Source organism: Parasteatoda tepidariorum, chromosome 4 (assembly GCF_043381705.1).
Source record: "Parasteatoda tepidariorum isolate YZ-2023 chromosome 4, CAS_Ptep_4.0, whole genome shotgun sequence".
Classification (NCBI taxonomy): domain Eukaryota; kingdom Metazoa; phylum Arthropoda; class Arachnida; order Araneae; family Theridiidae; genus Parasteatoda; species Parasteatoda tepidariorum.
The window spans coordinates 72,526,276-72,548,135 of NC_092207.1; the positions used below are offsets into that span (position 1 = coordinate 72,526,276).

Below are 21,860 nucleotides of genomic sequence, written 5' to 3' on the forward strand. Positions count from 1 at the left end.
TTGTATTAGTTCAATCAGTCTTATTTCAAATTGCAGTCAGCAGTGCGTAAAAAATCGATTGTGAGAGGATTGCTGACTTATGCTTCCAGTTTGATGTCACAATATGGCAAATAAATGTTTTTTTCTTCAGGTGTGTAGGCTAGTTAAGGAAGAAATTCATTGAAGTGAATTAAATGCGTAAATAGAATAATAATTTGTTGGAAACTTATGACCTTGATGTGCCGAAGTGTTATTTGAAGTTAACTTTTAAAAAGGAAGTTTCTCGCGTGACTGTCTAAGAGCAAAATATGTAATAAGTTTCGATTGAATTCATTCTAGTAAAAAAGCGCGCATCTTTTTTCTTTTTTTAAATTAGTCATTGCGTTATTAATTTGTTTTTCTGTTTCAACCTGTTTTAAAAGGTTGATTAACCATTTTGGGTTTAGTGGTTATAAAAACTATGATCTTTATTTTTGACAAAAAGTATGAGCCACTAGAATTTGTCTTCTTTATCTCTTAAATCAAATGGTTTTCTATCAACCGCTTTAAATTTTGAAAAATATGTAGATAAGGCAGACTTCTTCGTTTTGGGCGTGACTATGGGCTTCTTCCGTGACCAAGCGGTATCGCCCGACAGACACTCCGAAAAGTGGCTTGAGTTAGCAATTTCGAATCCCGTTATGAGGTCAAGCCCTTACGAAAAGATTTGTATTCGTCCGTGCGCTGCAATGCGATATCTTATTAACCCTTAACGCATCAATACCGCCATAAAAGCGGCATGGGTCAAACACCGCTCATATAATGACAAAAATTATTTTAATATTTTAATCACACTTATTGTTGCCATATTTATAATTAATTTGATTGCAATTAATTATGTGATTATAATTAATCATAATACTTGTACCAGATGGTATGCAAACTTGAAATACTTCCGGACCGTTAAGAGTTATAATATCACGATAGCAAAAAGAAAGATAGATAGATTCTATATTCAGAAATCTGTCAACCTTTATCAGCCTGGCGTGTCGAGGGATCACTCCGATTCATATGGAATATATCGTCCTGGCTTGTGCCACTTTGAATACAGGAGAGTAGAAACTACAGGGATAAGATTTTTCAGAGGATTTTCGCTTTTGTCTCTCGAATTTCTTATTGACAAGATTTAAAAATCCAATGACGCGATTTGTATTTATGCTTTTTTTAAAATCGCAATTTTATTATCAAGCATCGATTTTCGTATTTACCTGATTTCAAAGTTGCGCGTTGCGATTCTTATTCACGCGATATGAAAATCGTACATTGCGATTCTTATTTACGAGATTTAAAAACTCAATTTCGCGATTTTTATTTACATGCTTTTAAAAACCTATCTAGCGATTCGTATTCCCGCGATCTTAAAATCCAATGTCGTGATTCGTTTTTGCGGTTGTAATATCAAACATCATTTTTCGTATTTATATGTGATTTTAAAATTAGACATTGGGATTCGTATTTACGCGATCTAAAAATTACGCATCATGATATGTATTTTCTCATTTTTTTAAATTCGATATAGAGTTTCGTATTCATGTGATTTAAAAGCCACATATCGGGATTCATATTCGTACAATTTCAAAATTAGTCTTCGGGATTTATAATCACATGGTTTAAAAATAGCACTTTTTTTGGGTCAAATTTTTGGATACCATAGCTTCTGCATATATATATCTATATATATATATATATAGAGAGAGAGAGATTCTTGGATTTCCTCTTTTTACTTTCTGACCACTCTCATCCCTGAAACTAGAAACTGTTGAGTTAGTAGTCAAGAATGTGTGCCATACGGTCTTGTTAATTCTGAAGGTAATATTTTGCTGCCTTTCTCTAAATCGCCTCTAAGTGTCTCGTATTGTTTTATTTTTTTAAAACATACTTTGTTGTAATAAGCACACAAAACCGTATATGTAAATAAATGAAAGGACAGTCCTTCGGTAACTGCAATCAAGTTCAAGATTACTTGCTCTGCTAAGGGTGATTGAGTTTTACTTACAATCATGATGCAACAAATAGTAAGATAAAATTAAACTTAAATTTATTTACTGAAATGTATTAGAAAATTTTGAACGCTCAAGTAAATGGCATGCTAATTAAGAAATCTAATGTAAACTGTTTTTAACTAAATTAATAAGCATCAGTTAACCAATAAGCATCATTATGTACTGGTCCATAAATAATATCACTGATCCACTCGAAATATTACGTTAAATAGACCTTACTTAAAATTAATTCCATGGTTGATAATAACTTATTTATTAGTTTATTTTGAAATAAACTTGATCAATTATAAATACTAAATTGGTCTTGAAAAAAAATGCTCAAAATTGCTGCTATTATTCAAATAAAATTCGGAAAAATAATCAACATTAAATAATAATGATGCAATATACTTCGTTTTTTCTTGCATCAAACTCTAACCATTCATAATTTGTTAACCATTTGTGACAGACAAGAGTGCACTTATTTTTCTCATACTGGGATATCTCTTTCTTTATTCAATGTATCATCCAGTTAAAATAATTTTTTTTTTCTATGAAGGCGGTGCTTTTATTCCTTAAAGTCGCATTTTGTATCTTAAAATTAAATAAATCTTATGATAAACATAAACCTCTAAAGTTAGAAAAATACAAAAATGAATTGCAGAAGCTTATACATACTTTCTAAGTTATAAATAGAATATTTACTTTATTTATTTCTGTACAGTACTGTGAACTGTCTTATTGTCTCTGTTGTATAAGATTTGTTTTTCTTCGAATATGACTCAAGGCCCGGAAAAGATCGACAACCCTGCTTTCGTAAAAATTTCATGTGTTTGCTGGATTTATGACTCATACTAACTTTCAATTGTCTTTGGAATATTAAATAAACAATTTTTTTTCAAGTAGGATTATCTAACATGGAGCGGTAGAAAAACACAGAAATATTATAAATCACAAAAATATTGCTCATTAAAAAGCGAGCTCTGCTCCAGTAGACTTAACATTACATCAACCAAGTATTTTCGATTTGTTCATTAAAACCGAGTTCTTGTTAAAATAGGGTTCGTTATAAGTGTATTCGATTGTATATGTATATATATATGCACACTACCACTAAGAAATATTTTCCTCAACGACCGTACAGGCTCACTATTATGTTAATTTGTTACTTTAGATTTTTTAATGTAATGGAGATAATTATTTTACGATTTATCAATACTTAGACCAGGCAAGAATTTCGCGAAATAAGAATTTATGGATATTAAACCTATTCCCATTGTTCTTTCTTTCTGTTTTTCACGCATACGTTTGTTTCATTACTTTGGGTTTATGTAATTTCATTTCCATTTATTTATTTTTTTAACTTGAAATCCCCCCCCCCNTTCTTCTTTCATTCCTGCGTGTTTTCCTTATTCGAACAATAGACAGTTTAATATTTCTTTATATAATTAAAAAAGAAATATTTTACTGAAACTTAGTTATTAAGAATTTTGTATGAGATAAAATCTATTTTTATTGTTATTAATAATAATGGTGATAATTAACAATGTTCGAAGGAAATATGCCTCCCGTCAAACAATGTAAATGTGTTCACTTATTTTATTAATATTAATGTAATAATAAATGTATTATACCTTTATTTTACCTTCAACTTCCTTAACCTTTACCCTAGTGTTGTAATATACTCAAGAATTCTTATAGGAAATTATACTTATGTTTAAGAGGGGGAGAGAGAAAGCTGTCATTCAAAAAACGGATTTTCCCACTTTGATTTGTGGTTTTGCAAGTTTACCAAAATACCCCCTCCACATTTTTCTGTTAGGCGCATGTTTTCAGACAAAACCTTTTTTTTGTGTAGTTTTTTTGTTTTTTTTTATTTGTGATATTTATTGTATTTTATTAATAATGAATGTATAAGTAAACTTTTATGCTTCTCAGCACATACGAAAATGTCATATTTTATTAAAAATATAGCAGTATAATTATGTATAACATTAGTATCAATTTATAAAAATTGAAAAAAAATTTCTTCATTTAAATTATTACAAATTTTAAGCAGAGCTTACAGAATTTAGGGTAATATATTTTTGTTCAATAAAAAAAAAAGTTGAAAATAATGAAATGATCAAAAGGATTAAAACTTCAAATCGGCCGCATACATGTGTGCATNTGCACACTACCGCTAAGAAATATTTTCCTTAACGACCGTACAAGCTCACTAGTATGTTAATTTGTTATTTTAGATTTTTTAATGTAATGGAGATAATTATTATACGATTTATTTACCAGGCAAGAATTTCGCGATATAAGAATTTATGGATATTAAACCTATTCCGATTGTTCTCTCTTTCTGTTTTTCACACACACGTTTGTTTCATTACTTCGTATTTATGTAATTTCATTTCCATTTATTTATTTTTTTAACTTGAGGTTTCCCCCCCTTTTTTTTCTTTTCTTTTTCTTTCATTCCTGCATGTTTTCCTTATTCGAACAATAGACAGTTTAATATTTCTTTAAATAATTAAAAAATAAAAATTTTACTGTAACTTAGTTATTAAGAAATTTGTATGGGATAAAATCTATTTTTATTGTTATTAATATTAATGATGATAATAAACAATGTTCGAAGGAAATATGCCTCCGTTAAACAATGTAAATGTATTCACTTATTTTATTAATATTGCTGTAATAATAAGTATATTATACCTTTATTTTACCTTCAACTTTCTTAACCTTTACCCTAGTGTTGTAATATACTCAAGAATTCTTATATAAGAAATTATACTTATGTTTAAGAGGGGGGAGGAGAAAGCTGTCATTCAAGAAACGGATTTTCCCACTTTGATTTGTGGTTTTGCAAGTTTACCAATGTACCCCCTACACATTTTTCTGTTAGGTGCATGTTTTCTAACAAAATCTTTTTTTTTTTTTTTAAAGTTTTTTTGTGCTATTTATTGTATTAATAATGAATGTATAAGTAAACTTTTATGCTTCTCAGCACATTCGAAAATGTCATATTTCATTATTTTAAATATAGCAGTATAATAATACATAACGTTAGTATCAATTTATGAAAACTAAAAAAAATTTTCTTCATTTAAATTATTACAAATTTTAAGAAGAGCTTAGAAAATTTAATGTAATATATTTTTGTTCAATAAAAAAAAAAAAAATTGAAAATAATGAAATGATCAAAAGGATTAAAACTTCAAATCGGCCGCATACATGTGTGCATAGAAAAAAGTGAAATTAAAGTTATGTTTTAGTACTATTAATTTAAATATAAATAAAGAATAAAATACTATTTTGTCTTAATTTTTTCAACACAATGAGACTTTAAGCATATCAATATGCTTATAAATAATGCAACATTAAATAAAATATGCATATTTAATATTTTAAATATTGTTTTTTTTTATATAAAGCAATATTTTGAAAATATTAGAATTAAAAATAAAAACCTAATGCATAAATGCAGTCAAAATTTGTTTACATTGACTCACCGAAATAAATTTTAAAACTGAAAAGAAAATTATAAAATTCAAAATAACATCTCATTCTCATCTATGCTTTCGATTACTTTAAGTATAATGCATTACTTAACAAGTATTTTTTTAAAAATCTTAACGTTGAATTTTAAAAATTTTCAGAGCACGAAGTTTGAAGAGGTCTGTTAAATTTGCTTGCATTAATTTATTTTTGCAGCAGCGCAATGTTACATGAACATTAAAAAACTATATGTTAATGTTTATTTAAAGTAATGCAGACGCACATTATTATTTTTTTAAAATTTTGAATTCAATTCAATAACTAAACTTATAAAGAAAAATTTACTATTTTTTATCGGGTTACATTTAAAGTATTTACATAAATAGTAAAAAATTAAAATATTTATAAAAAATTTTATCTCTTAAAAGAACATTTTTTAAATGTTTTTTTTAAAAACATTTATTTTAATGTTTTTTCAAAAACATTGACTCTTATTAAAGAAAGTTAAATAAAGTAAATACTTTTGTTTTTTTTAATTGGAGGCTGACTACAGTAATTGCTCCTGTTTTTTTTCCCCCCTCATATTTGCAAATGCTTTTCAAAAGTCATCTAGCTTATCAATAGCATTTAAAAATGAAAAATTTACAATTTTTATTTTTAATCAAAAATTTAAAATTTTTATTTTGAAGTATAAGACAAAAATTAGCGGTAAAGAAATGAAGAAAATAATTAAATAAAATCCGTTAAAGAAACTTGAGGAATTTTGAAAAATTTTATTGTCCAGGTGTTTCAATGATCAATTACATAGAAAGGAGTTGAATCAAGTTTCTCAGAACAACCTGTGAGGATGAGGGAGACCACCCCTATAGAACAAAGGGATTTGTCAAGAAAACATGCTTATTTATCTTGGTTAACACTTGTGGAGTGAAAGAAAATTTTCGATTGATATGTAAAGTACAAAAACTATTCTTTATAAGAGAAACAGTTCAGCCATATCCTAGACAGATTCAATTTATCTCTTTCATTCAACACCTGTAACAGTGAAATAATCTATACTATAATACAGATATGGAATATTTCAGAAATTATTGTGAATCATCAATTTCTGAGCACGTGCTGCGAAAATAAATTTTCTATCCACGTTAAAAATAATGTTTTCAACTAATGAAATTTAAATTAACGTAATAAAATGTTTCATGTTAAAAGTACTTGAAAGCGTTAAATTGTATTCAATTTGATTACAAAATTTGACGAAAAGCATTATATTCGTATGCAAATACATGTTATAAGTGCTTGAAAGCATTATAGTTAAAGCTAGAAGAGAAACATATTCGTAAGCAAATGTGCGTTAGTATTAGGAAACATTAACATTAAATGCGTATGCAGTTTTAGTGCAAAATGAGCACGAAAAGCATTATAATCATTTCTTACACACTATAAGTACTTGAAAGCATTATATTCGATTAAAGTTTGACGTATGAACGTATTTGCATACATATGCAAATACATCATTAAGGCGTTTAATTCGTATGCAAATTCCCTGCAAAATCTGACAAGAATATGTACAGGGTGCTTATAAAATAACTTTGACTACGTATGCTCCTCTAGAAAGCATGCCTTTTGTGTGAACTGAGTACAAAGTTTGTACATGGGTATTATGATCTAGAATGGTGTTAAAAGAGATTACGTCGCTTTCACGGTTACCATTACAATGACAAAATTTTCAAATAGTAACACCCAATTTTTTGATCGAAACTTGATCTTTGCAGTAAAAAAACCTAAAATGGAGTTGGAACGACATTTTTAGCTCAAGAAATTGGCAACACAAGACTTTTTTCAAGCGTCGCCATTTTTTGTGACCATTAACGAGAAGAGAGTGTGATAAAAACCTTTAAAAACAAAGAAGAAACTAAGGATATGCCGGACGTGTCAAGTAATTTTAAAACATTAAATGCTTTCTTTGTAATTTTTGTCTGTGTTTTTAATAGTTTTTATCATTGTCCCGTCAGTGGTCACGAAAAATGGCGACGCTTGGCGAACGTAATTTCTTGTGCTAAAAATACCGTTCTAACTCCATTGTAGGTTTTTCACTGTAAAGATTACATTTCGATCAAAAAAAAGTGAGTGTTGACATTTGAGAATTTCGAAATTTTGTTTTTACGAACTACAACCGTGAAAACTTACGGAATCTTTCTTAACATCATTTTTGAGAGCATAGATCATAATATGTAGGTAGGAAATTTTATTCCATTCTCTCAACCGGTATGCTCTCCAAAATGTCATATGTCAGCAAAGTTATTTTGTAATCACCCTGTGTATAATTTGCATTGCATTGTTTGTTTATAATATGACTAGTAATTTATGTTAAAAGACATTCACTTTAAACTAACGGGACATGATGATATACTTATCTCGTTTTTATGCGTGTACAAAATTGAAAATTTTGTCTTTGTAATAAGTTATAAAATAAGAAAAGGCCAAGTTATTATCAATCATAAAATTACATAATATAACGTTAAATAGTATGAATATAATGTTTAATTTTCCTGTGACTCTTGATTTTTCCTCCAAAGTTTTTATATGTTTTCTTAGATTATGATGTCATCAACTTTTTTTCTTCTCAATAATTACCTGAGGTCGTTAAATGTCAAAGCTCCTGTCTCCGAAAAGTGGTAAAAACAATTCAACCATACATGTCCAAACTTGTGGTATGCGGACTCGTACGCCTACCATTCATCCCTAAAACTTGCCTCCCAGCATAGCCTCTACAGGTGCTTCCCTTCCCCCCCCCCACTCTTCTCCACCGCCGTCTTCTGTTTTCCTTTTCCTCTCAGTTTATCTTGAGTACCTGAAGGGAAAAGACATAAAGAAAAACGTGGATGCATGTCCGAATGTGTTAAAAAAGTCGTTGGGATGTTCGAAGAGAAGTTGTGTTGTCTCATGGAATTGTGAATTTATAGTTCGAAAAACTTTTGGGATTGTGCTTTTATGGATTACTTAAAGATGCATTGGCTTACATTTAAGAAAAAAAGTCGAAGCTTACGTATTATACAGAGTAAGTTTTCTTTATAATTGCTTTTATCTCATTACTTTTTCCCCCTTAAATTTAGACGTTTACAGCTTTGTATCAAATCGTCTGCTTTGACAGTTGAAGGAATTTACTTTGTGTTGTCTTCGATTTTCAATCGTGTATAATTTTTTTCAGGTAGAGGCATTATTAAAAAAAATATATTTATTTATGTAATTTTTTTCCTCAGGGAGGATTTTTATTGAAATCGTAAGGGAAATTCTTATTGCAATTTTTTTTAAATTCACAAATCTATTGTGTGTTATTTATTTATTTACCTTAATTTACGTACTTTATTACACTAACTTTTCTTTGCATTTTCTTTATTTGATTTTTTGTATTCTTTAGTTTAGTATTACAAGCTTAGTATCAAATCATGAGCTTTAGTAAATGAAAGAATTTATATTGCATTTTTTAAATAATTTTTTTAATTTTATTTTTAAAAAAAATAGGTGGAAGAATTAATTTTAAAAAATGGATTTATTTACACATTTTTTACTTAGGTATGTTGGGTACCCATGTTGCATTTCTTTTTTTTTTTAAAGTTCTTAAATGTTTTGTGTTTTATTAATTTATTTCAGACCACTTAAATATTTACGGGCCTAGAGCCAAATTTGGCAGTCCGAAGAATTTCTATCGCAGACTTTTATTTCTAAATGTAGCAGAAATGTTTTAAAGGCTTATTTTTTAAAAAAAAATTTTTTTTTTATACATTATTGAATTTTTATTGCAGTTAACTGCAAAAAATTCACTTAGATAAAAAATGCGATAATTTTTTTTCTTAAAAAGTGCATAAAATTAATTTTAAATTTACTAACTAAATTGTGATTTTTTTAAAAAAATTTTTTTATTGTGTTTGATTTATTTTTAGATCGCTTTAATGCCTACAAGCGTAGCGTCAGGGTTAGGTTATCTGGACGATTAATATTGCTATATTTTTAATTATTGATGTATTAGAAATTACTTTTTGAGGGTACATGGATCATTTAGAAAGATTTTTTTTTAATCTTTTATTTATTTTTTTATTAAGGATTCGTTTTGTTAAGTCAAGAGAATTAAAAATAAAGAAATGCTTAACGAATGTATTGTTTTTTCTTAGTTTATTGCGATTTTTTAACGATGTGTTTTGATTTGCTTTCGCTAACCGGGATTTTTTTATCCGGGGATTTTCTTCTAATTCGTAATTGTATTCATTTAAAATATTTCTACGGGTTGTTGTGATTGCCTTTAAAAAGGTGCAAATTTTAGCTATGGTTACAGGAAAGACATACAGGGCATTTGCATTTTGCATGATTAAAAGTGGTATTGGTATTTGTTTTTATGATAAGTTAATTTTAATCAATGCTGTAAAAGTTTGTAGTATTCGTTTTGGCATCAAAATAAAAAAATATAAATTTTACTTGCAATTAATATGAATTATCATAAAGTGAAACTTGCACAATATTTTAAAGTCGAACTTGTTGGTGTTAAGCTGGTTTTAATGATTTAAGTAACAGGCCAAAACATTTTAGTTCCCCTTTATGGGTTTGCCCACTTGTCAGTAGATCATCAAATTGTCCCACAAGGGGTTATTTTGCATAGATTTCATTATATCGTATCGAAAATTTGCTTAGCACATTTTAATTTACTTATCGACTCTGCCCTAAAAATTAAAACACATACAAATATATCATTCAAAGCTGCAACAGACAAATGAAAGAAATTATAAAAACAAATCGAATATCAATTAAAAAATAAATGAAAACAAGAAGGATTTGCTTTCAATTGTTTTATTTCTTTTTAAGTTCATTAAACTATATTTAAATTGCTTTTTTTTAGTAATTAGACTCGTTTTGTTTTTATAAATAACTAAACTCTCTCTTTTTTTCCTTTTTTTTTTTTTTTTTTTTTTTTTTGAAGGAAAAAAAACATAGCTGAAGGCCCTTTTAGGATAAATTTTTCTGCGATCTTATTCTTTTGCATAGTTAATTGTCAGCACCAATTCAAGTGCTTCCATGTGTTTTATCTGTAATTCTACTTTAATCAGTAGTTGCGTAGTACTTAACTATAATCTTCTTTTTACTTTGTTATTCTATTATCAGTTGTTGAACATATTTTTGCATTTCCTGCTTATGTAAAGGGAAACATTTAATTAGAATTGACTTACAATCTTGTGATGGTGTTTTACGTTTTTTTTTTTTCCTCCGTAATTCACAAAGAATTAAGTTGAAATAAATTAATGTTTAAATATGCTTTTTCTAAGTACGTATTTGAAATGTTAATTCTCAAAAATGTATTACACGTGTACTTGCAAACTTCTATCAGTTGAATATGTTTAAAATATCGAAAGAAAAAAGAAGGAAAAAAAGGAGGAAGTAAATAATAATACTGAAAACAAAATTATATTTATTAACTTAAAGCCCCCTCCCCCGACAATTCTATTGCTGAAATCTTCCTTCTTCATGAAGTTAATAGATTTCAATCTTGGTTCTGGAAAATACCCGAATATTATATAGACAGTAACAAATTTACAAAAAAAAAAAAAAAAAAAAAAACCTGTACATTCTCACTTCGTGTTCCACATCTTAGTTTTTTTTTTTATTTTTTTTTTTTAAGGTCTGAATACATGTTAATAACAAACATTTAACTTTTTTACGCTATTTAGTTCTGTGGTTTTAGTTATGCCGAACTGAAAAAAAATTCTCGCTTGTTATTTTTTCACTCTCAAACCTGTGAAAAATTAGTCTTTTTCTTTTTTTTTTTTCTTTTTCTTTTCTTTTTTTCTCTCATCGTCATTCACTAAATGTGTAACAAAATGAAATAGGAACGAGCAATCAGTTTTTTTCATAGAAGGCCATTGGAAAATATAAAATGATTTTCAGTACCGAAATTTGATGCTATTTTTTTGTGTTAATTCTTAATTATTGCTGCGCGACAAAAATCTATTTTATTTTAAACTTGGAAGGTAAAGTACAGCATTGTATATAATTACAACTGTGCATCCATAATATGCTTACAAAGTAAAAGAAAGCTAAGGTGTGTACACCGTCTCTTTTCTAATAAAATAAGGGAAAAATTCAAGGGGTCATAAGGGGAAAATTTAATTTTTTAAGTCTACTTAATTTAATTTTTTAAAACGAAATCTTTTAACTACATTTGTTTTGAATGGTTTATATGAATGAATTTTTCTTACAAGAACCCTAATATCGACGGATTTAAATCTTTTGATTAGTGCATCCTCCTTTTGGAATTTGTATATTTTTTTCAAATTCAATTGATATTAGTTTTTGAAATCCTGGCCTTAAGGTTGTACATCCCTATTAATTTATTGCAACTAATATAGACCCATAATTTCCTCTTGAAGATTTACATAATATTCTAATGAATATGTTCAGCTAGCGATGATAATGATTAAGATTTCAAACGCAGGAAATGATTCGAATAATCAATTCCTGGCCGTCTTCCTCTATTATCCATTCTTCCAAATTGGCGATTATTTTTTTTAATCTGAGAGAAATTTCGTTTTCTATGCCTGGAGATCTTTGGTTTCACAAGGTTGGTTTAATTTTCTTTTCTCAGAGATTATCAGTTAATCAACGGAAAATATCTCTGTGGTAAATTTGATATACAACTATTACATATTCAAATTCTTCATTTGAAAAAAGAATAATTCAGGTTCTACATAAAGTTGTCTTTACAAATTGTAAAGTTAATTTCAAATAATTCAAAACTAAAAAGTAACTACTGGAAAAAAGTATAAATTTAGTGAATTTAAGACCGTAAAGCAACTGTGGTTTCTATACGTAGAGGAGTGTAATAAAACCTAATTTTATAGTTATTTAAAGAATAGTTAAAAAGTCATAATCAAATTTTATTAATATTTCTAAATTAACAAATCGTATACTACACACACTGAATTCAAAATTACAAGTAGCGTACTAGTTTTTATTATCAAATATTGTCAACTATGATTACTTAAACTGATTCTTAATCTATTTTATTTTAGAGTTTTGTATAAAGCTGAAATAAAATATAAAAAGTAGATGTATATATTTTTTTATTTAATGTGAAAAACTTAACTTTCTGAGACTATTTTATATTTATTTTGTTAAAATTTAAACAAACTGTGTTTTGTTAAAATTTAAACTATTGCAAAACAATTATATTGTTCACATAGAATTCTTCCATTTCGTCCAATTTCTTCCGTTGTCCTTGAAAAAAATATACAGTGGAACCTGTAAAAGTGACCACCTGGTTAAAGTGAGAATCTGAGTAAGGTGACCATTTTCTGCAAGTTTTATTTAAAAAGTCCTTATTAAAGACTCTTCATAAAGTGACCACCTCTATATAGTGACCATTTGACTTGGTCCCGAAGGTGGTCAATTTAGACAGGTTCCACTGTATTTCTCATCAGAGGTCATTTTTAGAAGAAATTTGAGTCCGTTAACGGTCTTTTCACCAAATTTTTTATCGTTGAAACGGACCCTTCATGAAATTTTTATTTCGAAATTATTTCCTTGAAAAAAACTAATAAAAAAACTGATTATAATGACTTTAATTTGTAATTTTAAAACAAAGACTTCATTAAAACTTTTTTTTTTCTGTTCTCTTTTTCCTTAAAACAAAACCTGCTTTACTCTTATTCACAAAATAATTTTAATTCATTATAATTATGTTAATTTTAATTATTTATAATTTTTTTAAATAGAGTATCAGTAATACAAAAAAGGGCATTCATTAATCTAAGAAAAGTAAATGGAATTTAACAACAACAAAAAATATTAGAGCATGATTTATCATAATGATTGAGAGGACATAGTTTAAAGTCCCCTTATTTTATAAAGCTTCTGAAATAATAATCTATATTTGAATATATTATTTAATAGTTTTTAAATGGAATAAGTTATTTCTTTCTTAATTTAAAATCATTATCTTAAGCGTATTTCTACCTGATTTCTACTGCCAAACAGAAGACGCCAAACTATCAGTCAAAGATAAAAAACAAACAATACACTAATTAAACTTTAAGGCTCTGTATCTCAAATGGAAAACAATCGGAGTTGTCCTACTATTCAATTAAGACCTTTATACTATTAATCGTTATGCCTTTAAATGTGTGCGTTGTTCCTATCGATAAATACTAAAATTTTGGGAGATGGACTATTGAACATTTTGACAAATAGCAATTATAAGATATTTTATTTATTAGCTAAAAACGAATGTGCAGACTTAATTTTATGTTCCTTCAATAACGAATTTTTGGGTCAGACCTTATTGAAAAGCTTTTTTTTTTAATCAATAAATTATAAATGTGTCGTTTGGTACTGCTTGTTTAATTACTCCCAATTAAAGAGTTCAAAAGCAGTTCTTAATATAGATTAAATTGATGCTATAATTACTCTGATATTCTCAAATTTTACGGAAAATAACTGTGACTGTAATTAATATGTATCAATTATCTTCCATGCCCTGCTGCATTTGGTATGTTTATCCTAAATACCTACAAACTATCCCAATGTTTACCTTATTGAGTCAGTGACTTTTGACACAACAGCATTAAAAGTTGCTTTCTAATTAGGGAAAGTGTCCAAAATTAGATAAATTCCTCATTATATTTTTAGAATGTCATTGCATTTTTCTGCCATTAACCTCTTTATTCGTATTCAACATTTAGCACACGTTCTACTCGACCTCTAATTAGGGAGTTACGCCTGCCCGCAGACGTTATTCCAAAACAGCAACTGACTGACTTTCCAAATCTGATTTGTTTGATTAGTATTACTTCCATCTGGGGCCCTTCAATTTCGTTCTACATATGAATTGGAAGTATACTTGATGAACCCCTTCCGCTTATCTTTATTCGTAGTGAGAAGTGTGCCCTGGCTGGGCACGTTGTAACAATGGATTTCGTTCGATTTCTTCTTCCTTTTTTTATTCCTGTAGAATCTCATTAAGTGGATGACCCATTGTGGATAGAATCTATATTTGATGAATCACTCATTGGTTGATAGAGAGACCTGAGGCTTTTTTTTTTCTTCTTGGCTTAACCTATTATTCTTTATGTTTCCTATGGATGGATCGAAGAAATTTGTTTTAAAAATCATCTCTTTAAAATGAACAATTTATGTTCATATTAGATATTTTTTTGATTGTAAAAACTTTATTCAAAATAACTAAAACTTTGTGATGATAATAGTGAAAGACAAAGACAACATTAAAATTCGAAACACTTAACTAGTACTATAATTATTTTTTAATCATATATTTGTGAGTTTCACTTGTTATTTATTACTTGTGAAGTTTTTAAGATCTGAAACTTATTTTCAACTTATTCTGAAAATGATAAAAATAGGCGACGTAAAAATGGATGGATTTCATTCGATTTATTTATTGTTGTAATTTCTGTAGAAACATTAAGTGGATGACCTATTGTGGACCGAATCTTTATGTCATGAATCATTCATTGGTTGTCAGAGAGAGACATGAAACGTTTTTTTCGCGTTAATTCTCTTCTTGCTGTGCAAAAATGGATGGAATGAATTTGTTTTAAAAATCGTCTCTTTGTTTTAAGTATACATTTTGTGTTATTGTTAGGAATTAATTTTCAGATTATGAAACTTTTCATATCGGCAATTGATATTTATCATCATTGAAATGATAATGCTATGTAATAATAACCATTATTCAAATGCATATTTGTTTTTAAAGCGCATTTAAAATTAAATAAAATATTTTTAACTTATTTCGCACTATTCTGACAATGATATGCGTTGATGAATTTTTTTATGACAGGTTAATGTTCTAAAATAATTATTTTGAAAGCATTTTTATTGAGTATAAGATCGCTGTATTTATCGTAATTGGAAAAAAAAAGTTAATAAGCATATTAAATCGTATTTAATCCTAAGCATTCAGGTTTTATGGATTTAAGATCGCTGGGTTACACTCGTACTGTCTTCAACGTTTTTATACTGTCATCTTTATTTTTCCAAGAATGTGTCTGGTTTGCCCTGTTTTCCTCTAATTCAGGTGTATGAATATCCTATTTTTTTTCACGGAAGAAACCGGAAATAGTTTCTTTCTGCCCAGAAAAGCAACAAAGTTACATTTGAATATTTTTGTTCTGGTTCAATTCTTTCGCTGCTGATCCATTCGCTTTGTTTCATTATGAAAGAAGTTATATTTTTTTGACGAGCATATATAATGTTCATTTTATTATTAATATTTTCTTTTATCCTTTTGAATAAACTTGCGAAGCGTGTTATTTATCATGATGATGACTCAGACTGCGGAAAGATTTCAATCGGGAGCTGCTGCAAATTTCTTTCCCCAACTGAGGGAATAAAAGGCAAATGATAAGGGGGGAACGTCTTGTGTAACATTTTGATGCAAAAATGCTTCAACTTCTTAATCTCATTCTCTCTCGTGAAATTCTTATCCACGTGAATGGATATCTTATTCAGATTTGTGTAAGAAAGGATTATTATTATTTATATATTATTATTATTATTATTATTTTTTTTTTTTTTTTTTTTTTTTTTTTTTTTNTTTTTTTTTTTTTTTTTTTTTTTTTTTTTTTTTTTTTTTTTTTTTTTTTTTTTTTTTTGCCTTCCCTTCCTAACGCTCAGTGCTTCTTCCAATTATAATGTTCAAATTCTTTCGCTCTTTATATATTTTATTTATTTATTTTTAGTCATACAAATATGAATTTTAAGGTCGAGAATATTAAATTTCCTTATTTTTTAACTGGTTATTTTACGCAAATATCATTGAAGTTTCATAAAATTACTAGCCAGCTTTGGCGACCAGCTTGGTCTCCTTTCAAAGTTATATTTGTACATCATATAAACTTTAATGGTAACCAAGCCGAATGCACAGTACAACTGTATTTAAATATTCTAATTCTTCAACCCCTCCTCCAATCCTAACAACCTTAATTCGTTTTAAACAAATATATGAACAAATTTTTTTCCCCCACAGTTTAGTTGTTGCCCTCTGCGGAAGTACTTTGATTTCCATTTTAACTTTTTTCTGGAGATGTCCGCAACATTGTCTATGTTCTTTAAGTACTGAATTTTTGTAATAATTTAAAATCTGTTCGACAGACAAAGACAATCACCGTCACCAACAATTGGTATGATCGTTTTCAAATTTTCTCACCCTCTTACTGTTGCCACTTTGATTCCAATTTTAACTACATTTAGATATTATTCCGATATTGTCAAAGTTCTTTATGTATTGATCGCACACGGAAAGTGTATGATTTTGGCACTTATCAGCATAGTAGGCAGCAGAAGTAATTTTAATCTCTGTCGTGATATGATCCCAATCGTGCCAATGCGTGCTGTACCAATTCCTCGCTCACCTCTCGAGCCATAACTTAAGTATCGTGTAATGTATAATGTTATTGCTTGATGTATATAATGTTATTGTAATGTATCATGCTATTGCTTGGAAAAGACAAGCTCAGTCACTAATAATTGGTATGATAGTATGCGGCACCATAGCACTGTTTATGTTTAAAATTTTTACAGTCATTTTAGAAAAGATAAAAAATAAATCTTAATACTTCGTAACTAATTTTTTATTCTGCAGAAATACAAAATTATTCTAAACAAATACTTAACGTATAACTAACTATTCAACAATTCTTAAATTATTATTTAAGACAACCTAACATAATCAATAACAACTATGTTGTCAATAATTAATATTATTAATACAAATACCCGAGATTATGATGCCACATAAAAGAAATATATATATTAAAAATAAACTGGAATGTCTTGAATCATATTGGATCATATTTTGAATCAGGAATCTAGTGAATCTTGGAATCTAGTTGACACTGTATCGCATCTACCAAATTGGATTACCTGATTCTAAATAAACTAATTTTTATCAGGAATCCCATAATTTGAATTACCTGGTTCGAGTGTTATTCTCATACAGTATTTGCATCTAACTTTCCTCACTTTTCCATTGAAATAATTTCCACCAATACAGGGAAAAAGAAAAATCTCAAATCGCCCACCCACTACAGAAAAAGGATGTAAAAGAAACAATTTCTGGGAAACGCCATTCACCCTCCTACGAAATTCCTGCTTTTTGCTACTTGGTTTAAACAGATGAAAGCTACAAAAACAGGAAGCAAGGTTCACGGCCTATTCACCCTTTTTGGAAAGTGGTTGTAAAACACCAGACCTTTAAATTTTTTTCCTAGTTGTATAATGAAATGGCATATCCGTGGAATATTTCTTGGGAGGTCTTGTGTCGGTGAGGCACCCACTGGGGGGAAAGAAGTTTTTTATCATGTGCCGCACTACTAAACTCAATAAATGTTCATTAAATGGCTTGTTTCCTCATTGAAATGATTTAATGCTTGCTCAATGTTTCTGCTTTTTGATGCTGATGCAATTTTATTCCAATCCATTAAATCTTTATTTTAGTGTTTTGTTTTATGTGAGTGGGAACATCGAACCGTTGTTGTAGTCTCGCCCATAATTATTTGTTTTTCTTACAATGTTATTTTTACCAATGAGTAAAAAATCATGATTTCTTTTTAATAGATTTTTTATTAAATTATTGAGTAAAAGACAAACATTTATTATGTATAAACTTGGTATTAAATATATATTCTATAATTTTCCTAACCATAATTTTAAGATTGACAAGGTAAAAACATTCTTTTTTGAAGCTCATTCGCCGCAGAAAGTAGAAAAGGCACAGTTTAAATGCCTTACACTTAAAGCAAAGCTATCATTTTACACTATATATAACATCTTGCCCTGTCTTACTGAATTATCTGGGCTCTAGAACAGACAAATGACTAAAATATTTTTAAAATTCACTAATATGCAGACATTTTTCCACATAGATAAAAATTATCAAAATGACTGCCTTATTTTCAGTTTTTGCAAATTTTTATGAGCCCAGATAATGCAGCATTAAAGTAAGTTTTTAAATATTGTACAATTAGTCCACAAAAGCTTTTCATTTTTAATAAACTGATAGCTTTTCTTCATATTGATGTTTTGTGCCATTTTCAGAATAAGCATACGGGATCGCTGGTTCTAGATAGGCTAAACTTGACACAATCGCGAGTAACTGTTGTAAACTCACAGCAGTTATGAAAATAGCATTAAAAAAGTCATCATTTCCTGTGACGATGGAGCCTTTGAAAAACAGCCTTAATAATTATACCTAATATATCTTAGTAGATTCAAACTAATTATTAGACTAACTAATTGTTGCCAAACTTATTGCTCATATCCTTTTTTATAGTCACCCTAAAAACACAGGCGGGCATGTGACACACTGTTTTTTCTTTCATTAAATTTTTTTTTTAACTTGTTATATTTCATTAATAACGATTTTTAAGGAATCGTGTTATGTGACCAATTTAAGTAAACATTTAAATAAATTTTTAATAATGTGATTTTATTTTTTATGCTGTTTCACCAAATATGAATTTTAGTTCACAATATAATGGTAATTCAATGGTATTATTTTAAATAAATCAAGTTTTAAGTAATTAGGCTTAAGTAATTCTGTTGAATGTAATTTCCACCATTTAAAACTGAAACTTAATATGAATCTTAGTAATATATTTTTTAGATTATGTTTGCAGAGAGGACATATTTTATATTAAATAATTCTTATTATAGAATTTTCAAATAAATTAGGGAATCTGGTTTGATTTTCTTGATTGATGATGGATTTACGACTAAAGGTTTGAAATATGTTTAAAAAAGTATTAAAATGGTTAATTAGAATGGATAAACGATTAGTAATTATTATTATTTTTATTTTTTTTAAATATAATAAATATGTTTTTTTTCCCCTCCGGCCTAGCAGTATTTTTGTATTTAGGCTAGATAAAATTAGTTTATTTATTTTTTTGTACTCCATTTTCGATCTTTAATTAATAAATATACATTTTTGAAGTGTTGGTATAGAAAATATTGATACATTTCAGGCACTTCTTGTTATCTAAAGATATTGGCTTTTTATGGTACTTAATTAATTTGTTTAAATATCTAAAATAATGTTTAACAAAATGTAATGAATTGGATGATAAATAACAAGATGTTGTTTTGTCCTCAGATTGTTTTCATTTTATGTGTAATATTTGTTGGAATTTTAGGCACACATTTTCAATTGGTCTTTTTTCCCTCCTTTAGTTGGTAGTAGTCTCTGGCTTGACAATGTTAAAGGTTGCGAGGAAGGTGAGAAAAAGAATTTTGCTTTTCATTTATACTGCTTCTCTTTTTGGTTTTTTGTTCTTTTTCATTGTGTGAATCAGTTTGTGTGCATGCATTCTCACGCTGAACATGATATTTAATAAAATTGCTTTACCCGTCTGTAAAATTAATGCATTGAATGACAGGTCGAATGCTTTTTCTGTTTTTGAGTTCTTCTTTCTTCAATAAGCCTTGAAATACTCTTCTTTATGATTCTGCTATATTTTTTTCTCCTTTTCGTGCTCTTCTATTTTTTATTAATTGATTTTTAATGTTAAAAATTATTTTTACGTAAAAAATATTTCAATGTTTGTTTAAAAAAAATAAAATATGCGTTTATTTATGTTTGACCAGAATTAAGTGAAATTGAGTGTAATTGTTCTTCGCATTGTCAATCTTATTTTTATGATTAATCATTAAAATATTTTTTTATTCATCAAGTATTAACATAACAGAAAATGTTTCAATCAGCATTAAAATAGAGGATTGCTATTAAAATCTTTTAATCGACTTGTTTTAATTGAAATTTCCAGCAACGTTATATCAATACACCAACTGGAGAAATTTTGTATTTTTTTAAATTTTTTTTAGTCTTCTCACTTAGTTATTTTTAATCGAAAGTTAAAGTAGGTAGTTGAAAATGAATAGGAAGATGTGGGGACGTTATTTCTTTTGATCACGTGGGAATAAAAAATGTAAAATTAAATTTTTGCTAAGATGTTGTCAAAAAACAAATAATAGTTGGTTTAAAATTATATAGCCTACATATGATTGAGCTCTGGTTTGGAAGAAAAAAAATTACTATAGGCATAGGGTATCCGTTCCATTCGCAAAATTTCGAAAACCTATCTTGACAACGGCCAACCAGCAAAGAGCACCACTTAGTAATATTATTATTTGTGTTCTGGCTTAATGTTCATGTTTGCTATGTTATACATAGATTGATATCCAGATAAAGCCATATATGAGGGGGGGGAAACAACTTAAGCGGATTATTTAGTGAAGAATAAAATAGAATTTTCAAAAAAATTTATGAAAATTATTTGTACAAAAGAGTAATTTTTGCATAAATTTACATAAAAATGGATGTAAATTGGAATTTAAATTGTCCCAATGTTTTTTTCTTTGTCCATAAAAGAGTTTTTACAAATGGATTAGTAATTTAACAAGCGTAAAACATATTCTCTGGACTCAGCAAGAAACTACTTAAGAATCGAACTTTATAATAAAGAAAAAAAATTAACGTTATTAAATCAGCGCTTGTATCACGCAGCTATTAATAAAATAAGAATTCTGTCAAAAGTTGTTTGTAATTTAAAGCATAGTTCCCAAGGAAAAATTGTTTAATAAACCGGATTTAACATATTTTGTCTTTTTTGGATTTTTCAATAACTTAGCTTAAGACAAACAGGAAAATTTTCGAACGATAATGATGAATTTATATTATTTTTTTTTTTAAATTATAATCTATAAATTTACCTTGGAAAAAAATTAGGGTGGAACTATTTTTTTTATGATTACATTTAAGGTAATTTGCATACAGCTTAAACTACAAAATAGTTTCCATCTTTTTTCTTACCTTAATTCATCAAAATCTATTATTATTTGCTTTATGTCTGTCACATAACAATCTATTATATTTCCCGAGGAAAATAATTGCCGTCATTAGTCTTAAAAAATGTTAATTTCTATTTTTCATTTATTTTTTAAGATAAAGCCTTGAAAAGAAACTTTCGAACTAAAATGCATTAGTTATATCAACTGAGAATTTTACTTTACACAATCTGTATTTATGTCATCATAAAAAATAAAAATAACTATTCATAAATATATTTAACTTAAACATGCAATTCGATTATTAACTGCTTTTTTATTCAGTTTGTGAAGTCGAGCGTGACCGCATTTCGTGGAAGTGATAGAATGTAATTGTTCGTTTACCTGCAATTTCTAAAATGGAATGCTAATGCATATAACTCTAACAACATACTTCGTTGATGTTTGTTGAAAGCTGTTAAAATTGTAATTTATATATCTCGAAAATACTTTGTAAATATGTACTTAGTTCTGGTGTAGTATAGGTAC

General features: G+C 27.9%; 1 protein-coding gene across 1 annotated transcript in view; it reads left to right on the forward strand.

Moving 5' to 3' along the window:
* Nucleotides 1-21,860, forward strand: part of LOC107439649 (tyrosine-protein kinase Abl) — a gene marked incomplete in the record, with an annotated part of 46,573 nt that overhangs the window by 5,838 nt on the left and 18,875 nt on the right. The window contains 1 exon segment of the mRNA XM_071180036.1: nucleotides 19,719-19,763. Within this exon segment, the coding sequence (XP_071036137.1) occupies nucleotides 19,719-19,763 (45 nt within the window).